Source organism: Ursus maritimus, unplaced genomic scaffold, assembly GCF_017311325.1.
Source record: "Ursus maritimus isolate PB19 unplaced genomic scaffold, ASM1731132v1 scaffold_27, whole genome shotgun sequence".
In the NCBI taxonomy this organism is placed as follows: Eukaryota; Metazoa; Chordata; class Mammalia; order Carnivora; family Ursidae; genus Ursus; species Ursus maritimus.
In genome coordinates, this window is record NW_024425230.1 from 30,733,420 (window position 1) to 30,754,463 (window position 21,044).

At 39.8% G+C, this 21,044-nt stretch overlaps 1 protein-coding gene across 1 annotated transcript in view; it reads right to left on the reverse strand.

Moving 5' to 3' along the window:
* The window catches only part of NEO1 (neogenin 1), a 201,815-nt gene that overhangs the window by 44,673 nt on the left and 136,098 nt on the right, over nt 1-21,044 (reverse strand). Inside the window, exons 12-15 of the mRNA XM_040642636.1 lie at nt 10,997-11,216; nt 3,731-3,885; nt 1,144-1,292; nt 410-548 (exon numbers count right to left, since the gene is read on the reverse strand). Of these exons, the coding sequence (XP_040498570.1) occupies nt 410-548; nt 1,144-1,292; nt 3,731-3,885; nt 10,997-11,216 (663 nt within the window). The remainder of the gene's footprint in view (nt 1-409; nt 549-1,143; nt 1,293-3,730; nt 3,886-10,996; nt 11,217-21,044) is intronic.

The following is a 21,044-nucleotide window of genomic DNA, read 5'->3' on the forward strand; positions in this document are numbered from 1 at the left end:
AAGCAATGAAACTGTCACCAAACACTGAGGAATTACAAAGAGCTATATGGCATACAGATATGACTGCAAAGTGAAATAAAGCCAGTCTTCCATCAGCCCTGGAATGGTCTGTGTTATGAACAAGCAGCAACATTTACTTATACAAAAGCCCCTACTAAAGATAAAAACATGAGAAACTGTTCCGTACCGGGCACTACATGTTCTACCCTCTCTCGGTGAATCTTTTAAACCCAATGAAGTTGCTATTATCTACATTTTATGCGTAAAGAAGCATGCTCAGACATGTAAAGTGACTAAAGTCCAGAAAAGGGGCAGAACTGGGATTTGACCTGAATCTTCTGATGTCAAAGCCCACGACCTCACCAGGGCCCCCACGCATGTTATGTGATCCAAAGGCGGAAAGACTCACCATCTGACAACGTTCGAACAGCAACATCTTGTGTGGACACTCCAGGACCATGTTTGTTGTAAGCCACCACTCGGAAACTATACTCTGTGTATTTTTTCAACCCGTTAATGGTATGGGAGTGACTTGAAATGTCAACATCCTTGAATAAAGTAAAATAATTCACATGTATACAACTCAAGCCGCCAAAAGAAATGCTGCAAAATAATTAACTATACAAATTCTGCATTTGATACAATGCAGATTTTTGTCCCTTTCACGAAATGCTATTTAACAATCAAAGCAGATTAATCAGAAACATTGGCAATTAACTGAGAAATACTGCTTGATGTTTAGTGACCCTTCCTGATAAAAACTACAGAATATAACTTGGTACAAAGAAATAGAGTCTGCTGACTTTTCATTTCCTATATACAACTTTTTTATCCTGAGATTTCTAGACAAGCAAGTATTGAGTTTTGGAAATATATATTTCCAAAATACTATTCCAATCAATGGATTGAAAAATGGCTTTGGGGCTCCTGGATGGCACAGTCGGTTAAGCATCGACTCTTGGTTTCGGCTCAGGTCATGATCTCAGGGTCCTGGGATGGAGCCCCATGTCAGGCTCCATGCCGGGTGTGGAGCCTGCCTAAGATTCTCTCTCTCCCTCTTCCTCTGCTCCTCCCGCTCATGCTCTCTCTCTCTCTCTCTCAAATTAATAAATATATCTTACAAAAAAAGGCTTCATCTTTTACCTGTTCTTTATCAGTCCCTTTTTCCATGTAGTATAATTTGTAATTCTGAATTTCCCCATTGCCAGACAATGGTGTTTCCCAGGTGACAGTGATGGAAGTAGGTGAAGCTGCGTAAGCTCGGATGTTAGGTGCCGGGCCAGGGAGCTGAACTAGAAAGAAAATTTTGAGACAGCAAATGAATGAAATTCACTGCACTCCTCAATAACCATTCTCAGCAATAACGTCACATTGGCCATGTTTTTAAAAACAATAAAAACTGAGAAAACAATTGATTTGATTGAAGTGCTTTTAGGATAATATATAATTAAACACAGTTCCCTTTCTATGACTCAAATTATAACCAAAAACTATCTGTGAAGTATCTCGAATGTATTCAAAGGAAAAAATAAACATTGTGGAATTTTTCTTGTGGTTTATAAAATCCCAGTTTTNNNNCTACAGCACATTAAAGCAGCCATCACAAAAAGAGAGTCTTCAGGGGATTAAAGGGTACACTTATCATGACGAGCCCTGAGTAATGCACAGAATTGTTGAATTGCTCTATTGTACACCTGAAACTAATATAACACTGTATGTTAGTTATACTGGAATTAAAGTAAAAAACTTAAAAAAGAGAGAGAGCCTTCTTTTGCCAGTCACTGGGGCTACGGTGACAGACAGAATCCCTGCCCACAAAGAATTCCCAGTCTAGAGGGAAGTCAGACGTATAAACAGTGCAAAAGTCACAAGTGCCAACAGATTTCATAATGACTGTAACAAAAACAGAAAGAGAATACACAACTCTGCTTTGAAAGGGGGATGTGTAGGCAAGGGAAGGACTGGGGAAGACTTCTGGGGAGCCAGAAGCTTCCTCAGATACCAAGGGAAAAATTATTCCATTCAATGGGGAGGATATGTGAGAAGACGGTGTAATGTGGTTCAGGGTGAATAGTGAATGAATGTGGGAGGGAGAATGCTGAGAAGGAGGACACAGCCAGATAACGAGGAGCTTTCGTGTGCCTCATTTCTTGTAGGTGTTAGGTAATTACTGAAAAATTATGAGCAGGAACATGACATGACATGATCAGATCTGTGTTCAGAAAGGACATGTAAACATACGCATGGAAAAAAACAGTAAGGGAATAAGATTAAATAATGATTTTTTAAATAGCTACCATTTATTGAATGCTTACACTCAGTCCAGCTTAAAGTGCTTTACACGTATTTAAATGATGTCTTACTTAATCTTTGCACTAACCCACATGAGAGGGATACTATTATCAGCCCTATTTACAGATGAGGTTGAGAGGCTAAGAACTGTTCCCATGACGGGAAAGTCAGTGAGTGGTGGAGCCAGGAGCTGCACACTTTCTGATTCTAACATGTGGACTCAAGACCGGTTAGGAGATTATTCTGAGGCCCTCCGTGGGATGTATGTGACTGGAAGACTTGAGGGCTGGTTTGACTGTCCAGCTCTAACTCCTACAACAGCTCCCGTACCTTTTTACTATATTCTTTTTGTCTGACTGACGAACTGACAAGTTCCAGTCCCAGTTTATACACAAATTCCAGAGGTTGCCTATGCCTACACTGTGGGAGACATTCTATATTTGAAAACAACTTCTCTGGTGCCGGTGTTTCTGTAACAGAATCCATTAGATTTAAGGAACAGGGAAAAAACTGGCAAAATTTTGTAAAACAAACCAGCTTTCTTGAATAACAGCACCACAGCTTGGCAGTTCCGCTACCAAAGCAGAGAAACCTGAATGTGGTTACTCTGACAGTTGTTTGCTTTATTTAGTCATGAATCACGTTATTCACTTAATGTTAAGAGCATTATTTTGTGTGGCCTGACAGGTGGGATTTCTCACACTTCTGCTGCTACAGAAGACTTTCCTCTAAGTTATTAAAGGGGAAGGAAAACAAAACAATCCCACGATTCCCTTGAAATCACTTTCAATATATTCATTGGATAAACATAAGCAAATATCCTAAAAAGGCACTAAGAAATTCTTTCATTTCACCTGCACAGTGGCATAATAAATGGAAAAAATTTTAAGTTGGTTTGTTCAGCTAAGTATGTAAAATATTTTGTGAGGGCTGTCTCCAACACTTACGCCTCCCCTGCCACAGGCTGAACACCTCCAGATGAAGTACAAATCTCTCTCCATTAACTCGTCTTTTGCCAAAACATCTTCTAGCCACTTCCCATCCCTAAAATACTCTCTAGAGAATCAGGTTCCCCTCTATCTACATTCTTACTTAGTCTCTTCCTTCTAATCAAACTCCTTGAAGAAATGATTGTGCCGCCTACTTCCCTAGAATTACAGAGGTACAATATTAGCTAGATAGGATCAGAGGAAAGATCTAGAAGGCATCTGAGCCAGGTCTTTAAGAATCAGTAAAATTTGAGTGTGTATCAGCGGAGTCCCATTGTCTTATACTATTTGCCAGTGTTTGACAGGAATTAATTCATAACTAATTCATAAGGTCCTTTACGGCAAGGAACTGTACCTTCTGCACTGCTCTGGTTCGCAAGGCTATGTGGAAGGCAGACCGTCCTATTGTCTACTGACAGATAGGGCTGACAGACAGATGGAAGACTTACCCTCAGGCTGTGTTTCTACTCGGAGTGGAGCTGAACTCTCTCCGGAGCCATGTTTGTTTTGAGCCATAACTCTAAAGACGTACACAGTCGCTGGCATTAGGTTTTGAATGGTTACCTGCATTTCTCCTGGGCGACTGGTATTCTCAACACGTTCCCTTTGGACAAAGAGGGGTGTGGAAAGAAACAGCATCGGTTAGGAATACTTCTAGAATGTGCAGTTTCATTTTCATTGCAATTCCTATAGATACAATGCCATGTCAAAATCTTAACTTTCGACTCTGGGAAACAAACTGAGGGGTTGCTGGAGGGGAGGTGGGTGGGGGGACGGGGTAACTGGGTGATGGGCATCAAGGAGGGCACGTGATGTGATGAGCACTGGGTGTTATACGCAACTAATGAATCACTGACCATGATATCAAAAGCTAGTGATGTACTTTATGTTGGTTAATTGAATTTAAAAAAAATCTTAATTTAAGTCAAATTAACTCTCCAAAAAGCAAAACTTCGGGATGGAACAGTTTATGGACCTGAATATGGAGAGTGGCAAAGCTCAATCTCACATGGGTCTGATAACTTGCTGACGTTCTTGCTTAAACATCACTGACTCTCTGGTCATAACTGCCACTTCCTTTCAGAGAAGGCACAGACAAGGGTGTTCTCGCTGCCGTTTCAAATGGGGCAACTGGTCATCAATTCTGTAGGCTTTAGGAATCGCTGAGTTTTAAGGAGTGGTTTTCAAGGAGACAAACAGAAGGTGATTACAAGTATGACCCAGTTTTCAAAGAAAATATCAAAGAATTCTGTGTGTATTTTGGATGAAAGACTCAATAAAAAGAAAGCTAGAGATGATCACTTTTAAAGTTGGGAACGTCAAAAATTAAAATGATACTAAAGTAACCCAATCTATAAAATAAGCTAATCCTGATACTGATTTTTATAATTTATTTGTTAAAACAAATACTCTTTCACAATGATATCTAAACTGATTTGAAATATGTGACAAATTTTATGACAAACAGGACAAGTGAATCTAGCAGGCTAGTGTTATGAACGGAAAACACAGGAGCAGTTATCTGGCTTCTTTAAAAGCAGTAGCTTCCAGACTCTAACCTGGGGTCTGTGTGTCCCACACTTGGGTCCATAATTATACTCAGTCTACTGTACGTACCATAACAAAACCAGTCTGTGTTATACACAAGAGCTTTCGACAAATACTGTGGAAGAATTCATTTGTTCTAGACAAACAGCTGGCCTTTAAGGTTGTCGATCATGTAAGGAGAGATCTGTATCTATCCTGACAGAGTAATAAAAAGGCCCCAAACTACTCTGTGGACAAAATTACTTGAAACTACATAATCTATTTGAATTAAAATTCTTACTTTAAGATATTGGTAATTCTTCCTGAAATCACTCATTGAAATTTGTTTAGTTCTACATGACCATATGCCAGTCCGCCTGACTGTATGTGAACATTTACATTTCAGAGATTTAAGTACTTTTCAGTGGTTTTCTATAGTTTTTAAAACTACCTGATTTTTACCCACTTCTTCATAAAGAGTGATTGTCTGTACACGATGTTAGGTCCACCGGAGAAGAGGACAATGGCAACAAAAATTATTGCTCAAAGATACCTGAGGTATCGACGGGCATCTTCTCTTCAGCTAACCCTCCAAATCACAAGACTTAAAAGGAGGGTATCAGCTGATTTCTTACACTCTGAAGTTTCTGACAGTTGCTCTGATCACAAACGATCGCTGCCTAAAAGGAAGTATGGGATTTTACACTTGGCCAAACCACAAGCTCCATGTGCACAGATGAGGTCTGTTTTGCTCACTGTACATAACAGTTTAAACAAAGAGTTGAAACTATCTTGAGAAAGATAGTTGGGGGTGCTATTTTACTTTTTTTTTTTTTTTAAAGATTTTATTTATTTATTCGACAGAGATAGAGACAGCCAGCGAGAGAGGGAACACAAGCAGGGGGAGTGGGAGAGGAAGAAGCAGGCTCATAGCGGAAGAGCCTGATGTGGGGCTCGATCCCAGAACGCCGGGATCACGCCCCGAGCCGAAGGCAGACGCTTAACCGCTGTGCCACCCAGGCGCCCCTATTTTACTTTAAATTGAAGTGTCTCGATCACATTCGCATATCAGAGCAGAACTGAACAGAACGCTCACGCGTGGAAGCAGCCCCACAGATATGTGCAGAATGCATGAATGGAAATTTGCCTCCTTACATAAACCCTGTATAGTAATAATATCACATACACCTTTTGTTCATTCCTATGTGAAAGGAAAAAAAAAACCAGGAGAAATGAGTGAAGGGAACGAAAAACTTAGAACCAATTTCTACAGAAACATTACCATTAAAAAAAAAATCAGTAATAGGTATGATTCCTTAAGATGAAATAATAAACAGCCAGTACCTGCAAAAGCCTTAACTCTAGATTGGTCTGAGGTCCCAGAACCAAGTGCCTGTCTGGAAAAAAACTTCTGACTTCAGGACAAGATCCAGGGTGAGTTATAAAGTACAATTCTCATAAACGTGTGAGGTTGCAATGGAACTTAGGTTAGAACGTGTAAACGAAGAGTCAAAGGAGAAAGGAAAAGGTACATTTTCTATTAGGACAGTGCAGGGCTAGGCATTAAGCGCTCCAATTCTAGTTATGACAAGCTTACTAATTCCTTCTGAGCCAGATAGTAAATATTTACAGGCTCAGAGACAAAATGGCAAATATTATGTAGTTACTTATATAACCTATTAAAATGTAATCATTTGAAAACACACAAAAAATATTCTTAGCTCCTGGGTCATAAAAATAACAAGTCTGACTTGGCCCAGGGTCTACAGCTTGCCAACTCCTGGGCTCAACTACGATACCTAAGGCTTCATCCATCTCTAAAATGTTATAACTTCTGGAATAACTTACTCTGCATTTTCCATTTAGTGGCTAATATCAGAAAAGTACTCCTATTTACACTAAAAGCATTGGGGAAAAAAAAAGTGTGAACACTTCATAGTTGAAAAGGCAGAGGAAGGACCCTTTGAAATCTCAAGAAACTCAGGCACCCAAACGAATTATACTTCATGACCAAGACACACATGCCACCTGGTGGCTGATTTTTTAAGTGCAGGAAGTAGCCGGATTTGTAAATGCAGGTAGTGGCTTCCATTCTCACACTGAATTCTTATTTTAAGTCTGCGACGAAATAAGTCAAGCAGAGAAAGACAATTATCATATGGTTTCACTCACTTATGGAACATAAGAAGTAGGAAGATCGGTAGGAGAAGGGAGGGAAGAATGAAGGGGGGGTAAACAGAAGGGAATGAACCATGAGAGACTATGGACTCTGGGAAACAAACTGAGGGCTTCAGAGGGGAGGGGGTGGGGGAATGGGATAGGCCGGTGATGGGTGTGAAGGAGGGCATGTATCGCATGGTGCACTGGGTGTTATACGCAAGTAATGAATCATGGAACTTTACACCAAAAACCAGGGATGTACTGTATGGTGACTAACATAATAAAAAATTATTATAAAAAAAAAGTCTGCAACGAGAAGTTACTACCCTCATTTTTTTAGATGAGAAAACTTAAGATTATAAAGGTTAAATAAATTCTGTTTATAAAACAAGCAAGCAGGATCTGGTCTTCTGACTTAGTGTTCTTTCTACTCCTTAATGGCTTGTAATCAGAAATCATAAACTTCATTCACAAATGAAATGACAAAAACATGACAGTCTCCAAGAACCTTTGTTTGAAATATTCCCTCGATTTATTCTGTTCTCTCCAAGTCACTGCTCTCACCTTCGTCCCGGCCATACCGACCACAGGCCTAGATTAACTAGATTTGCCTCCCTGACTTCATTTCTTCTCCTCTTCTCTCTACGTAGTGCTCATAAACTACTAAGAAAAGGTATTTAATACAATCACAGTGCACACTTGCTCAGGAGTCTAAAATGGTCCCTTCTTAACTGATTATGTCCAAATTCTTACTGGCGTTATGACATTTGGCTCCGAACTTCCTCTTTATTATAATCTCTTACTAATTCCTACCAGAACTCTGGGCCAGTTAAGCTAGCTTTCTTACTTTCCCATCCATCAAACACCAGACACGCAAATTAAATTGGATCCTCCTTGCACCTCCTCTTCCTTTATATATACTTGCCTTGTCTTCCTGCCTGACAATTTAATTTTAAATTGAAGTGACAGATTCTCATTAAAAACAAAAGTATGTATAGTTTTAAAAAATCCAAAAGTCCCAGTTTTTCTCTCTCCTCAAAACCTGTCCTTCCCTGACACCTAACTGTGGCACGTACCGACCTGTATCTTACCAGACTCTTCAGGTCAGGTTTTCTCAGCCTTAGCACTATTGAGCTTTTGGGCGGGATAATTCTTTGTTGTAAGGGGCTGCCCTGTACACTGCAGGACGTTTATCAGCACTGTGGCTTCGACTCATTGGATGCCAGTAAGCATCCTCTCTCATCTGAGTTTTAATAACCAAAATGTCACCAGACATGGCCAAATGTCCACTGAAGGATGGGGACAAACTGTCCCTCGGTGAGAATCACTGCTTTCGGCATTTACACGCACATCAAAATACACAGATATGTCATTAAAAAAAATTCCTGTATCACACTTCCTATGGATATACATATATTAATTATGTGCCCATTCCTCCATCAATGGGCCTTTACTTTCTTTCCTTTTTCTCATTCTTACAAATAATGTTACAATAAACATTTTTATGAGTGCCCTATGTTTATGTGTATCCGTTATCTACAGAACATCTAGAAGCGTAATTGTTGGATTGATGGGTATGTGCATTAAAAAGGTAAAAAAAATTCTGCCAAAGCACTTTCTCCAAGGGCTACTCTTACACTGCCACCAGAAGCCTAGAGCGGATTTCTTCCCAGCATTTTAACTTGCTTAACACTACATATCATCAACTTAAGATTTCTGCCAGCCTGATAAGTGAAAAATAGGTTCACTTTTTGCATTATTTTGTATTTCCCAGACTGCGAGCAATGGCAAAAACATTTTTTTCTTTTCTTTTTTTTATAATAATTTTTTATTATGTTATGCTAGTCACCATACAGTACATCCTTAGTTTTTGATGTAGTGTTCCATGATTCGTTATTTGCATATAACACCCAGTGCTCCATGCAATATGTGTCCTCCTTAATATCCGAGCTTTAAAATCTCTTAATCTATCGATAATTTATTGTTATATATAAGACAGAGATACAACTTCAATTCTTTCCAAATGGAGTTAATTAACGCAACGTGATTTCTTGAGTAAGCTATTATTTCTCCATTGACTGCAATGAATTTATTCATTTAACAAGTAATTATTTAGTGTTATATGTCAGGCCCTGTTTAAGGTGCCCGTGATACTCTATTGAATAAGACAGACATAAGTAACAGGTTAATTAAAAGAGAAGATTTCAGAGTGTTAAATGTTCTGAAAACAAAACAAAAGCAAAAAACAAAACCAAAGAGGGTGATGTGATAGCAGTGGTGTTCTGGTAAATGTTTACTAACCAGCTCTGGTTTGTAGCGCTCGCCCCAGTAAATACTCGTGCCACGCCCTGTTTTGAGCTACCAAGTCATCACCAGGTCTGCAAAATTTCCTGAAACTTTAATATCTGGCTTGGGAACAAACTGGCTCTAGAACACCTTGTGTGATAGGGCCGAAGGGGGCTAAGCTGGGTGGGTATTCATGGAAGGCCTATGGAAGTATCATCTGAAGATGACAGATACGAAGCCAGAAACAGTTGTTTGTGAGGGAAATGCATTTCTGGTAGAAGGAACAGCAAGGGCAAAGGACCTGGAGTGGAAAGAAGTTTGTTACTCTGAGGAATTACTAAGTGTTTTTTCCTTTTGTGAAATACTACGAAATTAGCAATGAGATGTGAAAGACTATCGCGAGATATTTTAACACAGATGCCATTTGGTAGTAATGTCTTGTCTTTTTGTGTCTAGAACTATGTTTATCTTTATAATTCCCAAAACATCCGGCACAATGTTCAGAAAAACATTATTCTATGAGTAGCTCCATCTATCTGGCCCAAATGAGGTCACGCAGACTTCTCAAGAGCTTTAAATCAAGAGGTTTTGATGAAGGTTCCTATCCTTGCAGAACCTGACAGTCTTAAATACAAAGTGTATCAGCTGTAAGCAGCCTGGTAGAGACACAAGCTTTATTTCATGTGTGAGGGCCCTAACCAAAACACATATTTTAGCTTTCTTATTTTGGTATGAATGAAGAAATCTACTTGGCAATGCTAAGAATACATAGCACGTGGCAAGTTCCTCCCAAAGGTTTTATAGTAGGGTTGGGAAAACAGCACAAATACACATAAAATAGCAGAAGAGTAACAACTTATGGCAGTAAGAGATCATGTGTTATCATAATTAAGTGCCAATATTACTGACATGAACATATATAAGAGAAAGGCTGTATAAGCTGAAAAAGGTGGAGAAAAACGCATGAGGGCTTTCTGGGGCTTAATCTGGGCCATGAAGGACGAACTGACTTCAGCTTCAGTTGGGAAAGGGCGAAGCAACTGAGGTGAACATACTGGAAGAAAGGTGGAATGGGATGGGAATCAGACTGGCTTCATCAGAAAGGGAGTTACACTGGGAGGAGAGACGAGTAAGGTTGAACAGATAAAATAAAGCTGGACTATGAGTAAAGTGGCCTGGGGACTCTGGACAATCTCCCATAAGCCATGAAGAAGCCAAGTGAGCTCCTGAAAGAGGTGGAGATGAGGAACTTCATGAAAATGCGGTTAGGAAAATTAGCTCCTAATTACTTTGGTTCATTAAGGAGACCCCCCGGGAGCTCAGCAGCCCACATCCACATATGAGTACAGGCAAATATTCATTTAAGATTACTTCTATAAATTAAGTCTACCGTAATTTCTAGAATCTGACTGTTCTAATTCAGTCATGTCCTACGGCTGTGGTGACTGAACCTTATGAAAAAAGAGTAGCTCTAGTTATATATTATTATTTCCACCTAAATAGCTCTATCTACACCCTCTCCCCAGGTTATTCCAGAGAGGCAGGAAAGAATGAATACCAGGACCTCAGTCTGATTGGGATAAATTTTAATGACCTAAAATTGGGAAATACGCATCTTGGTGATCATATTTTTTGTACCAAAAATTGGTATAGATTCTGCACAACAAAGAGCCAGGGTGAACATGACTGGGCTGGGATAGACCAAGATGCAATGAACTGGCTCCGGACATATGGACACTTACCTAGCAATCCCCTCCTTGGTGTAGAAGACAGAGTAGGTAAGGTTGTCTCCATGAGGATCTGATGCAGGTGTCCGCCACGTCAATTTGATGAAGCGGGTAGAGACCAGGGAGGCCACGACATCCCGAGGAGCTGAAGGCAGTGGTCCCGTTGTGGCTGGTGCTAGATGGTCAGTAGTGGCACTGGTCAGTGAAGTGGGAGGTAATGTTGGGATGGCAACATCTTGTCATGTGCAAACATTGGGGAATATGAAGGGCAAACCACGACGGTTTTAAAAAAGAGAACAGAAAAAACAAAAAACAAAAAAGAAATAAACAAAACCACGATGGGAAATAAAATAAAATGAATGAACATAAAAAAGGCCATTAAACTGAAGGCTAACATGCAGGCCAGGGTTAACTACTGAAAACTAATGGGCACTATTCAGACACATCACTGTAGAGCAAGCAGACTTTCTGGTCACTATAATGGTTGTGGGCAAGGGACAGGGAGGGTGATGGCTGAGAGTAAAACATCTCACAGAAGGACACAGCAGTGACCAAGTAATTTTAATTCTGAAAGCAGCATGCAACACCTGTCAACCTTTGCACATAAAAGTCTCACCTATGATAAAAGCTCAGTACTTTTAGTTACTTTATCAAATATGGAATAACATGAGCCTAGTCACTCTGGACATAGGCCCAGGCTATCATGACCTCACTGCAGAGCCGGTATCTTCAGTTCTGCAGGAGACTCAAGAGCCACCCACATCTTTAACTTTTGTCTGATATTAAACACTGCTCTCTGTAATTCGGCAATACGCAGGCAAGTCTGACAACCTTCCTTACTTCACTAATATTACTTTTGCTATTTCATTTTCAATTCATTTAAATATAGCAATATAAAAACATGAATCAAAAATCCCCAAACCATAAAAACACAACACTTAGTAGCTTATCTGTTGGTTACAGTCCTCTCTACAATCTATATGACCATGGCTTGCAGACTCAGGAAATGGATGGGATAGATGAAGCAGTGGCAAGTCAAAGCTCCGCTCGCCAAAAATCTCAGTTTGTATACTTGTAGTCATGGGTAACTTTATTACTCCTCAAGGCGGTCCATTCTGTTGTTGGACACGCCTGATTTTCCTAATATTGAACCGAAAATCTCCTGCATCTTGGGGCCAGAAAGTATAAGTATAATCTCACAATTTTTAACTAAAGGAGTTCATCCAAGCTGTGTCATAACCTAATGGGAAAATTAGTAGAAGAGAGGCAGACAGGAAAACATGAAAATTCTGGACCTAATTTTCAGGGAAATGGTAGGTCAACAACCTCCGGGAGAGCTCTGTGAACTGAAGTCTCAAGTAGGGCAGCCAAGTAACTACGCCAGAGTAAGTCCTCTAAGGGCAGATACTGAGAAGACCGCCTAAGTCGCTCCTCGGGGGGAAGGGGCAAGAGTCATCCAACAGCCACCATTCGTACGTGGCAGTCTGGCTCTTCATACGGACCCACTGGAGCCTTACAACTCTATGAGAAAAGGACAGTCAGTTTATTTCTGACTTATATGTAGAGACTGACATTTAAAAGGGCTAAATTGCTCATCCTAGGTCACAGGCGGGAAACGATGGAGTTAAAACCAACTTTGGTTTTTAGTTTAAGCCAACAGGATTTCCACTCCTGCTGTGCCACTTATCCACTGTGTCCTCGTGGGCAACTCACTTGCTCTCTCTTGTCCTCTCCCTGTGAGAAAGTACTTTGAACAGAGTGCTATCAGAATGTAAGACTATGAAGTCACAGCCACAGTCCCAGAAGATACAAGTCCACACTCCACTGACACAAGTGTCCACGCTGTGAGAAGGTTACATGTGAACGGCCTGTAAGGCCTCATCCTTATTCCTGATGCTTCGATGGATGTGCTGCCTCAGAGACAATTGCCTCTCCTTCACAGCTTTCGGAGTTGTTTTTTCATATACTGTGTCAGTTTATTCACACAACAACCCCATGAGGTAGGATGGGAATGGCAGGATTGGAGGCTGGGGTGAAGGTTAGAAAGGAGTCAAGGACTCCCAGGTTTCTGGCTTGGGAGAATGGGTGCTGTGGGTGGTGGGTGATGTCATTCACAGAGAACGGCAACATTAGAAGAGACCAGAGACTGAGAGAGATATGGCAGATCTGGTTCTGAACGTGCTGTGTCCAAAGCAATGATCCAATATCTGCCAGAGAAATGTGTAAGAAGCAACCAGAAATACGTGTCTCTGATTATTGTAAAATTAAGTCACTAAAAACCCTTAGAGGGAAACGGTTCAAAGAGTAGCCTGAACAGCCCTGCTTTGTTGCCTCATTTCTGTGCCCATCCAGAACCACACTAAGTAAAAGCTGCTTCCAAGTCTGACCCGACTCATGAAGCTGAATTTTTCTGTAAAGAGCCCGGGATTTCAAGTACAAAGACCTTGTGTTCAAAACTTGCCTCTGCCGCTTCCTAATAATGTGAAGCTGGACAAGTCACTTGGTCTCTCTGATCTCAGTTACCTTGTCTATAAGCTGGAAACACTCCCCACCCATGTCCCAGGCTGATGTGAACCCCATGAACATCAGTAAGAAAAGTGCACGTGGGAAGCACTAGGTACATGTTATCACCACAATTAGCTTGAATGGGTGACAAGCAGAAGAACGTAAGTATAAAGGCAACCAGGAGGGGAATGTAAGCAGGAAGGACCAGGGCACAGAAGTAATGGGTGATGACTGAAAGAATCGTCAGACAGGGAAACTTCAATTAGCCTATGGAACTTCTGGAGCACACATCTGTAAGTCTTTAATGGCACCCAGCGCCTCCCGTGTATGTTCAGGCTGAATCATGCTAACCTAATCTATAAGCTCCTGGAGGACAAAATCTGTATCTGCTTCCTCTTGGCATCACTCATTGTGCCTGTGTATACCTTAGACAATCAATAAATGTGTATTTATTGAATTAATAAAGTGGAAGAAAATTCAGGGAGAATGTTAGTGCAATGGAGACCTGTGTTGCTAGAATCTCATCCCACACAACAATTTAATATTTCTAGCTGATTCAAAGAATATACAAACAACATTTATGTAGTTATGTTATATAAACATTCGCTTTGCAAATGTATCTATCTTATCAGTTATACCTAGAATAAAAGTATAAATAATGCCAGGTCATCCTAAGTGATTCCTAGTTAACTATGGGAAAAATCCATGTCCGTTCTGGTCCTGGTGTTTCACACCCACTTTCCCCAAGTTCGTTCTTTTCCTGCTGGTCCATGTCCCAGTTGGGAGGGTAAGGGAAGAGTCTTATGTGATCCCAGAGAATCAAACAGGCAGTCGAGTTACACCAGGATCAATGGCAAATGATATAGATTGGGACTTCAGACTTCTAGCATGATGGTTTGAGGACTTCAACAAATGCTTTTCCCAAAAAACAACTATAAAGCTGGACAAAACTGTCAAAGACTGGAAATGGCCAAAGGCATGCAACAAACCAAGAAGCACTTATTTGTGAAAATTATCATTATTCAGGTGAAAACAGCAAGTGTGTGCCGTTCCCGCCTGCGGCTGTTCCAAGCTCCCCGCCTCTGTGGGAGTAGTTTTCAACCAGAGCAGGGCAGGTCCCCAAGCCCGTGGCTTCGCTGCTGCCGCCAGAGGGGCTCATCTGATGTGGAGTATCGTCAGTCAGAGTGGTAATCTTGGTGGCAAATGACTAGGAAGGGCCAGTGTCTCTGCTAGCCTGAGGCTGTGATCTTTTTCCAGAGCCAACAGTGGAGGATAGACTAGCAGGATTTAATAGGGAGTTTGGGAAGGTGAAAAAACAGTAAAAAGGCTCGATAAGCTCTCCACATACCCCAGGAAGACTGAAAGCCATGAGTATGAGCGGCAGAGCCAGCAGCAGGTCCAGGGGACCCACATATCCCTGGTCAGCGGAACCTACGTGTGTGTTCCGAGGACCAGTGAGAGAGCCCCGTAGAAAGCAAAAGCTGAGGCAGACTAAAAATGAAAAAGTCTGAATGCATGCCCCAAACCACACCAGATCCACCAGCTGAGAGTGGAAGGCTTCCTGGCGTGAGGTGTTTGAGCACAACTTCTGACTGATATTTTTGGCTAAACACTAACCCATATAGACGCAAGGGTTACCCCGAGAAAGCCAGACTTAAAAATGAAAACGAGAAAATAAAAAACAAAAGCTAAGTCAGAACCCACGGCAGCTACAGTATGCTCTCCAAAATGTCCACCAGTCACCAAAAAATGAAGAGACATGCAAAGGAACGAAGCGTGACCTATACTCAGGGGCTAAGGTAAAAAATGCAGTCAATACAAAAGGTCTCGGGGTCTTTGGATATTAGATTTAACCAAGACTTCAAAGCAGCTGTTAAAAATATCTTCAAAGAACTAAAGAAAACTGCCAGGAACTCTGCAGGGTCTGAGATTTACCTTACTTATGAGCTAACGAGACAGGCTATTACTGTCTCATGGGCACTGGCAGAAACACAAGTCTTGCATCAGAGACAAAACGTTACTCGTCCGGGCAACGGCGATAGCTAGAGCTTCTCGTTCGTGTTCATCGGTGCCGCAGGCCCCCCAAGCCCCACGAAGGCAATGTAACGGGCCCAGGACGGCTGCGTACACACGCAGCAGGCTGTTACTGCAGAAGAACCCTGAGCTTGAAGAATTTACCACTTCTACAGCAAGCCCCAAAGAGCAGGCCTGCTGTGGATATCTGATTTAATTCTGCCGTGATCAGGCACACACACTGTTGCAGTCTTTTAAAGTTTCCTGAGACCTGTTTTATGTCCCAGCATACCCCAGAGATTGTTTTGTACGTGCTTGAAAAAATTCTGCATCTGTAGCTGTCGGGTGGAGATTCTGTAATATCAGGCCAGCGTGGTTGTCAGAGTTAAGTCTTCTATACTCTTCATGTTTTCTAATTGTTTTCATCAGTTTTTGAGAGAATATTAAAATTTCCAATTATTATCACCGAATTGTATATCTTTTCTTTGACTATATTGATTATAAATACATATACGTCTAATAACAGAGCCCCCAATAGTGAATTCAGAGAAATATGGGGAAACCACCAATTTTTAGAAATCAAACAACCCACTTCTATGTAACCCAAGGATCAAAGGAGAAGTCACAGAAATCACAAGAAAAATTTAAAAAACATCTTTAACTGAATGAAAATAAAAACACAACAAATTAAAAATTATGGGATGCAGCTAAGGCAGTGCCTAAAGGGAAATTTAAATACCTTTATCAAAAGAGAAGTCTCACTGGAATTACCCAGTCTCCTACTTAGTGGAGAGTGTTCATCTTAAGCATTCTCTCTCTCTCTCTCACACACACACACACAGGAACCCCACAAGGTGATGGGTGTTTTAATTAACTTAACTTAATTGTGGGAATCCTTTCACAACATATACATATATCAAATCATCGTGTTGTACACTTTAAATATATTACCATTTATTTGTCAATCATACCTCAATAAACCTGGGAAAAATTAAATTGAATAACATTTTAGACAAGTTTTAAAAAAGACACAAGACTAAGAAATTAATAGAAGACATAAGTTACCTAAATCAAAGAAGGGACAATATGACCAACCATATAGATTGGTAGATTACAAAGTAAAATTATGAACAAATTTATGCCAATAAATCAGATAACTCAGAGGAAACAGAAAAATTCCCAGAAAGACAAAAATCACCAAACCTACTTACAAAGAAACACAAAATTTGGGTAGAACTATAACAAATAGAGACATTTAGCTATTAATTAAAAATCTTCCCATACAGACAAGTCCGAACCCAGATAGCTTTAACGGTAAATGCTATCAAATATTTTAAAAAAGAACAAACAGCCCTTAAATTTGTGTGGAACCAGAAAAGGCCCCGAATCGCCAAGGAATTGTTGAAAAGGAAAAACAAAGCTGGGATTTCAAGCTGTACTACAAAGCTGTGATCACAAGGACAGCATGGTACTGGCACAAAAACAGACACATAGACCAATGGAACAGAATAGAGAACCCAGAAATGGACCCTCGGCTCTTTGGGCAACTAATCTTTGACAAAGCAGGAAAAAACACCCAGTGGAAAAAAGTCTCTTCGATAAATGGTGCTGGGAAAATTGGACAGCTACTTGCAAAAGAATGAAACTTGACCACTCTCTCACACCATACACAAAGATAAACTCCAAATGGATGAAAGACCTTGATGTGAGACAGGAATCCATCAAAATCCTAGAGGAGAACATAGGCAGCAACCTCTACGACATCAGCACAGCAACGTTTTTCATGACACATCTCCAAAGGCAAGAGAAACAAAAGAAAAAATGAACTTGTGGGACTTCATCAAGATAAAAAGCTTCTGCACAGCCAAGGAAACAGTAAAAAAAACTAACAGGCAGCCCACGGAATGGGAGAAGGTATTTGCAAATGACACTACAGATAAAAGACTGGTATCCAAGATCTACAAAGAACTTCTCAAACTCAATACACAAGAAACAATCAAATCAAAAAATGGGCAGAAGATATGAGCAGACACTTTTCCAACGAATACATACAAATGGCTAACAGACACATGAAAAAGTGTTCAAAATCATTAGCCATCAGGGAAATTCAAATAAAAACCAACCTGAGATACCACTTTACACCCGTTAGAATGGCAAAAATGGACAAGGCAGGAAACAACAATTGTTGGAGAGGATGTGGAGAAAGGGGATCCCTCTTACACTGTTGGTGGGAATGCAAGTTGGTACAGCCACTTTGGAAAACGGTGTGGAGGTCCCTTAAAAAGTTAAAAATTGAGCTACCCTGTGATCCAGCCATTGCACTGCTGGGTATTTACCCCAAAGATACAGATGTAGTGAAGAGAAGGGCCATATGCACCCCAATGTTCATAGCAGCATTGTCCACAATAGCTAAATCATGGAAGGAGCCGAGATGCCCTTCAACAGATGACTGGATTAAGAAGATGTGGTCCATATATACAATGCAATATTACTCAGCCATCAAAAAGAACGATTTCTCAACATTTGCTGCAACATGGAAGGGACTGGAAGAGATAATGCTAAGCAAAATAAGTCAAGCAGAGAAACACAATTATCATATGGTTTCACTCACTTATGGAACATAAGAAGTAGGAAGATCGGTAGAAGAAAGGGAAGAATAAAGGGGGGGGTAAACAGAAGGGGGAATGAACCATGAGAGACTATTGACTCTGGGAAACAAACTGAGGGCTTCGGAGCGGGGGGGATTGGGATAGGCTGGTGGTGGGTATTAAGGAGGGCACGTATTGCATGGTGCACTGGGTGTTACGTGCAAGTAATGAATCATGGAACTTTACATCAAAAACTAGGGATGTACTGTATGGTGACTAACATAATATAATAAAAAATATTATTATTAAAAAAAAAGAAAGAAATACTAATCCTTCACAATGCTTTCAGAAAACAGAAGAGAAACACTTCCAGCTCATTCTGTGAGGCCAGAATTACTCTAATATCAAAGCCAAAGGAAAAGAAACTACAGATAAATATTTCTCATGATCACAGATACAATAACTCTTAATGAAATACTAGAAAACAGTATTTGGTAACACATTAAAAGGGTTATGCATCATGACTGAGTAGGATTTATCACAGGAATCCAAGATTAGTTAAATATCCAAAAATTAATGTACTATACACATTAGAGAAAAAAAGAACAACTGATCACCTTACTAGATGCAGAAAAAGCATTCGGCAAACACCTACTTGTTCATGATAAAAACTCTCAACATACTAGGAATAGAAGCAAAGTTCCTCATCCTAAAAAATCTACAGTGAAAATTACACTAAATGGTTAAAAAGTAAATGCTTTTTCCCCTAAGGTTGGATACAAGACAAGGGTGTCAGCTCTCATTTCTTATATTAAGCATTGTACTTAAAGTTCTAGCCAATGCAGGAAGGCAAGAAAAAGAGACAAAGGAAATAAAGAATAGAAAAGAAGAAGGAATATTGTTTTTATTTGTGGATGACCTAATTGTATCTGTGGAGAAAACTCTAATAATCTACAAAAGTTACTCAAATTAATAAGTTTAGCAAAGTCATAGAATGCAGTCAATATATAAAAACCAACTCAATTTCTATATAGTAAGAGTGAACACCCCAAAAATGGAATTAAGAAAAGAATTCCATTCATGACAGCATCAAAAAAGAACAAAATATTTAGGAATAAATTTAACAAAGAAGTGTAAGATTTGTACCCTGAAAACTACAACACATTGCTGGAAAGAAATTAAACAACATCTAAATAAAAAATATCTCAATGAAAAAAAGATCTAAATAAATGAATGCTCATGGATTAGACGACAATGTTATTAAGATGACAAGCTACTCCTAAAATGTAATAGAAATGCCAAAGACCTAGAATAGCCAAATCAATTCTGAAAAAGAAAAAAAAAAGGTTGGAAGACTTGCATTACCCCAAATTTCAAAATTTACAGTAAAACTCCAGGAATCAAGATAGTCTGGCATTGGCATATGAATAGGCATCTAGATCAATGGAAGAGAACCGAGAGGCCATAAATAAACCCCTAAGTTTGTGGTCCATTGGTTTTTGGCCAAGGCGTCAAGAACTTTTAATGTGGGAAGAACAGTCTTTCCAACAACTGGTGTAGTACAACTATCCATCCATGTGCAAAGTAACGAACTCAAGATCTTTACTTAGCACCACATACAAAAATTAACTCGAAATGCCTCAGAGACTTAATGGAAGAATTAAGACTTCTAGAGGAAAATATAGGAGGAAGTCTTCATGTCTCAGGTTAGAAAAGCATTCTTGGACATGACAACAGAAGCACAAGACGTAAAAGAAAAAAAATGATAAATTGCATCTATTAAAAATAAAAACTTCTGCACTTTAAGAAAAACACAACCAGGGGCGCCTGCGTGGCTCCGTCATTAAGCGTCTGCCTTCAGCTCAGGGCGTGATCCCAAGGTCCTGGGATCAAGCCCCACATCGGGCTCCCTGCTCCGCTGGGAGCCTGCTTCTCCCTCTCCCATGCCCCCTGCTTGTGTTCCCTCTCTCGCTGGCTGTCTCTCTCTCTGTCAAATAGATAAATAAAAAATCTTTAAAAAAAAAAAAAGAAAGAAAAAAGAAGAACACAACTAAGCAAATGACAAGACAAGCCACAGACTGGCAGAAAATATTTCTGAATCGTGCATCTGATAAAGGACTTGAACATATAATTCAGAATATATATTCAGGACCAGAATATGTAATGAACTCTTATAAATCAATTAGAACAACAACCCAATTTAAAAGTCGGCAAAAGACTTAGACATCTTACCAAAGAAAACATAAGAACAGCTAATAAACACATGAAAACAAGTGCAACATCATTAGTCATTAGGGAAACGTAAATTAAAACCACAATGACACACTACTATCACACTCACTAGAATGGATACAATCAAAAAGGGTTCTAAGTGCTGTACCAACACAGTACTAAGTGTTAGCGAGGGCACTGAAGAACCGCAATCTCCTGCATCGTTGGTGGGAATGTATGAAGCCTTCCAACCGATGAACACGAATTGTCTCCTTTTATTATTTAGATCCTTAATTTCTTTCAAAAACGTTCTGCAGTTTTCAGAGCATAAGTTTTATGCTTTTTGGTTAATTTACTCCTGAGTATTTTACTCTTTTTGATGCTATCATAAATGGAATTATTTTAATTTTAATCTCAGATCATTCACTGCCAAGTGTACAGAAATACAAGTGATTTTTGTATGTGGATATTGACTCTTGCTGGACTCATGTACTAGTTCTAATAGTTTACTTGTGCATTCCTCATGATATTTTATATATAAGATGATGTCATCTGTGAACAGAGAGTTTTACTGGTAGTTTCTTAAAAAGTTAAACATAGACTTAGCATACAACCCAGGAATTTTACTCCTAGGAATCTACCCAAGAGAAATGAAAACAAATGTCCATGCAAAGATTTGTACACAAATATTAACAGTATCATTATTCAGAATACTTAAAAACTAGAAACAATCTAAGTGTCCACCC